At 34.8% G+C, this 4,589-nt stretch overlaps 1 protein-coding gene across 1 annotated transcript in view; it reads right to left on the reverse strand.

Annotated features, from left to right (window-relative positions):
* Positions 1–4,589, reverse strand: part of LOC102672432 — a 137,579-nt gene that overhangs the window by 40,776 nt on the left and 92,214 nt on the right. The window contains exon 2 of the mRNA XM_006609296.2: positions 2,756–2,961. Within this exon, the coding sequence (XP_006609359.1) occupies positions 2,756–2,961 (206 nt within the window). The remainder of the gene's footprint in view (positions 1–2,755; positions 2,962–4,589) is intronic.

Genomic DNA, 4,589 nt, shown 5'->3' on the forward strand with positions numbered 1-4,589 from the left:
GTTTGCCTGTTTATTGGCTCGAAAATCGTTCGATCGGATTTTGGCCAGCGATACTATGTTTGGAGAACGTGTGGCCATGCCTCCAGATCCGCGGATCTTTTCAAGCGGAAATAGCGGCGCGAAAATAGAATCTAAACGAGGCTCGAATGCACCCATACTCTCGGCCCTCCCCGACTATTTATTTTGTTTATCGACACCCTCTCGATTTTGCAAATTCTCCACCATTTCTTCCCCAATTCCTTTGCAATCGAGCAAACTTTTCAACTTAGATATAGTATTGTATTCCTAATAAATTGGATATCCAATTAGTGACAAGTTTCGATTGATTGATTGATTAATATTACCTGATAAACACACAGATTAAAAAAAGAAGAAAATAAAAAGTGAAAACGGGAACAAGATGTTCGAAAAATCTCTTCTGTATCATTTCACAGCTCGAAGAAGAGGAAACAAAAAAGAAAAACTTGAGGAATAAATTAAAATACACACACACACACACACAGGCACACACGAAATTAATAACGACCGATTCATAAATATTGATCGATAAAACTATCGCATAGCCGGCGATAAAATATTCAATCTCGTCCATCCAAAATTTCACTCCCAAATTTCCTCGATCGAGAAACCACCCCCACGAACGAACCTCGCCAAAATACCTCGCGAATTCCTCGCGTTTAAAACGGAAAGCAGACGTCTCGAAATATCCCTATATAATCCCTAGGATGTAGAACGAACCGCGGCACAACAAAATTCACTCATTCCTCCGATAAAAGTTGACTTCAACATTCCTTGCCTTACAACAAACAAACTGTTTGGGAGGGGAAATTTTCGCGGGAAACGCGAGTTGGAAAGTTGGAAAATAAGAGGCAAGGAGTCACCCGATATCGAGTGCAGTCGAGGATAAATAAGGAGAGGAGGCTTCTTATCTTCGCACGCTTTCGAAATGCGCGAGACTGATAAATGGACGTCGCCACTTCCCCTCTTGGAAATTTATCAACCGAAGCGAATCCTCCCTCGTTCGAGTATTTTTTCCCCCTCCCTCGCTTGAAACAGAAAGAGAGAAAAATATATTCCTTCTACACACGGTTAAAAGGGGGTGTAACCACTCTGGCCCGAATTTCTATCGAATTCTTGGGCTTTTTTTACCATGGAGAGGGGGGAGAGGGTTGTTCGTTCGACGAATCACTTTCTTTTCTCTCTCTTTTAACGGGTAAAGTTATTGGGTTTTCCTTTTTATCATATACGAATTTTGCAGGTTTAATTTTATAAATGATACGTTATTTTATTTATTTATTTTATTTTTTCGGAATAATGGAAATTGTTGAAGATGGAAAGTTTATGGAAGGAGAGTGGTGAAAGGAGAGTGGAGAAACCTCGTAGTACATCGTAATTTCATTCGCGTTTAATGGAGTTATGTCCTTTCACCCGTCTCGACTCCATTATTTTCCATTTATTTCCCGTTTACTTATTTTTTTTTTTTAATCGTGAAACGCAATTCATCCCTTTTTCTATCACCAATAGCGCGTTGCATCGAGCGTGTGATATCACCACACGCTTGCTTCCCTCCTCTTTTCGGGATGTGTGTTAAAAAATAATTCAGATAAAATATTGAACAATTTCAATCGCTTTAATCATTTAAATAACGTCACATCTTTCTGTTATTATTGTTATTACAGCCAATTTAGGAGAATTATATTTTCATACACAACGCATTATTCGATCAAGCCTTGAGATTTATTATTTTCATTCTTTGCACAGAGAGAACAAATTACACTCAAATAAACGTTATTATATCTCCTTCACTCAATTCAAAACAGAATTTAACGAGTGATACAATACATCAATTTTTAAAATATCTTTCTAAAAATATCAACAACTTTGATTGATTCGATTGAATCGATTATGTACATAAAATCCTTCTTCCTGAAATACAAGAAATACAGTGTTAATAAAATATAAAGATAAAAAATCGATGGATTTTATTCTCCCCTCTCCTCGTCCCCTTCCCAAAGTGGACCAAACGGGAGAATCTAACGAACGGGCAACGGAACTTAATGAGATTTCCCGTCATAAACTTTTATTGAAGTGCTCGTTAAGAGAGGCGAAGTTTAATTGCGCGCGTTTAGGCGGCACGATTCGGGCGCAACAAGCGTTTTCGGGCCCCTCCCCCTCCGCTCCACCCCCGGGAAGACACTGTTCCCGACGTAATTAACAACGTTTCAACGTTTAAGGGGGGGAGAGGGAGAAATTTTGCAGAAACATATTGCCCCCTCGAGAATCTGCCTTCGTCGTTTAATCCTCGCCTTCGCAGCTTCGTGCACGCAATTAAATCGACTTATCGATTTAATTTAACGTGCCCTCCATATTTTCATTTGAATTTAATAATCGAACCGATATCAATAGAGAAATATTATGTTCGATTCCGAGACTTTTCCAATTTTCTTTTCTTTCTTTCTCGAAAATTTTTAACTATTCGAAAAAATCGGATATAATTTATTATATATATTATTATACATATTATATTATATTATATTATATTATATTATTATAATATATTATATATCATATATAATTTATTTTATATATATATATATAAAGTGGAAGGAAGAAATAATTTTTTTTTACGAATAGAATAATTGGATCGAATTTCCAAATTTCTTTAAATCGTATTTAATATTCGAGTTAATAAATTCTCGTTTTTCTTAAATCTCGATAAAATATCGTGTAATTGAGATATATGTGAAATACTCACGTTCACGTGTATTCCATCGACCTCGAATATGGTGTAGGGCGGATCCGCCTCGGACAGGTATCGATAAAATTCCGTGTCTTCGAGGAACCATTGTATCGTGTACAATGGCAATCCTTCCAGATCGTAATGGCAGGAGAGTGTCACTGTGTCGCCCGATCGCACAACCGCTGGCACGTTGATCGTCAAATCCTTCAACCCCGTCGCGCCTGTAATCGAACAATTCCCAACGATTTTATATACGTATATATATATATATATAAAGTAAAAAAAGGAATAAAAAAAAAAAAAGAGAAATGCGATCGAATCGCGGAACAGTGACTCGTATAAATTTTATAACACTGGTAACAGGAACCACACTGTGAAATATAATCCTATTTTTATTTGCATCATGTGTATAAATGTTGCAGATACGTGTATATATTTCTTCGAAAAATGTCACGGATCGACGATTTTGATAAAAAAAAATTTTACTTTGGGAAAAAAAGAAAGAAAGAAAGAAAGATTTGATAAATGCTTTACAATTCTTGCATTTCGTGAATTTTGGTGAATCGATAATAGTTCTTTAATAGTTGCCAGTTAGATCATTTTTTATCTCAGTTTTAAGTGATACGAAACTTTAGTTGGAAAGAAAAATTGTTCGAAGCTTATATATTTTTATTTTCGTAATGTATAAAAGGCCAATTTGCGACACGTTTAACAACACTTATATTAATTTTATGCATCATCTTGAACACGTTAATTATTACGAATTATCGAATTTCTGAAGTATCCGAGTAATTCATAAATTAAATTGAAAAAAAATCCTTAAATAGGTTGTTTATTATTCTATTTAGAGATATTCTCTGTGAAAATGTTAGAACTCGCAATTAAAACCCGTTTTTCCCTGCTGCTAATCACGTAGCAAAGTCCGTTTAAACCGTCAAGTATCTCTTTAAACGGATAAGCAACCCTTGTAAAGTCTAAGCCTCTTGACGCTTCATGATTTCTTCTTCTTTCTATCTCCTCTTCCCTTTTGGCCAAAAAATACGATTTTTCGGAACAAAATTTTCTCTCCAAGGAACCTTTCTTACCACGGATCGAAATTTTTTACTTTTATAATACTCGATCACGCGAAATTCCTAAAAATAAAATTATTCAATTATTATTAAAAACAACAATTTTCTTTCATATTTTTTTTATAAAAAAAAAAAACAAATTACCTCTTCTTTCGATAACAATTTCAATTTTATACGTACTTTTCTTTTTTTTTCTATTTCTAAATTATATATCTACCAATTAATCTTAATTTAAAAAAAGTTAATATTCTTATAATTATCAACCCTACATGAACAATTGATGAAATTGCAATAATTAATTTTATATCATACTGTATTAAACATATTAATCTTAATAGTAAAACTCCAAATAAATTTACTACAATTAAAATTTTTCTAAAATAAATAAATTCAATTTTTATAATTATTATTAATCCGTAGTATCCCATATCCTCCTAATTTTAATATAATCGAAAATTATTGATCCATAACAAGGTGCAATTTAATAATCATCCATGAGCTTTCAAAGAAAAAATTATTCTCCAATTCTTTCTGAAACACCGAACAATAACAAATTCCATTCCATCGATCGGCGCCACGAAACTCAATCCCAGATATTCCATAGGAAACATTTTCAACGTAGGCACGCGAATTTCCATGCACCGCTCTTCCGCTCCGCTCCGCCATTCGTCCCGCCCGTTCGATTCGATTTCCGGCCAAGGGTACACACGCGCGAACAACCGCGTTGTATCCGTTGTCCCCGACTCTCTAATTTCATCAGTTCTCCTTCAACGGGGAGC

Source organism: Apis dorsata, unplaced genomic scaffold, assembly GCF_000469605.1.
Source record: "Apis dorsata unplaced genomic scaffold, Apis dorsata 1.3 scaffold_52, whole genome shotgun sequence".
Classification (NCBI taxonomy): domain Eukaryota; kingdom Metazoa; phylum Arthropoda; class Insecta; order Hymenoptera; family Apidae; genus Apis; species Apis dorsata.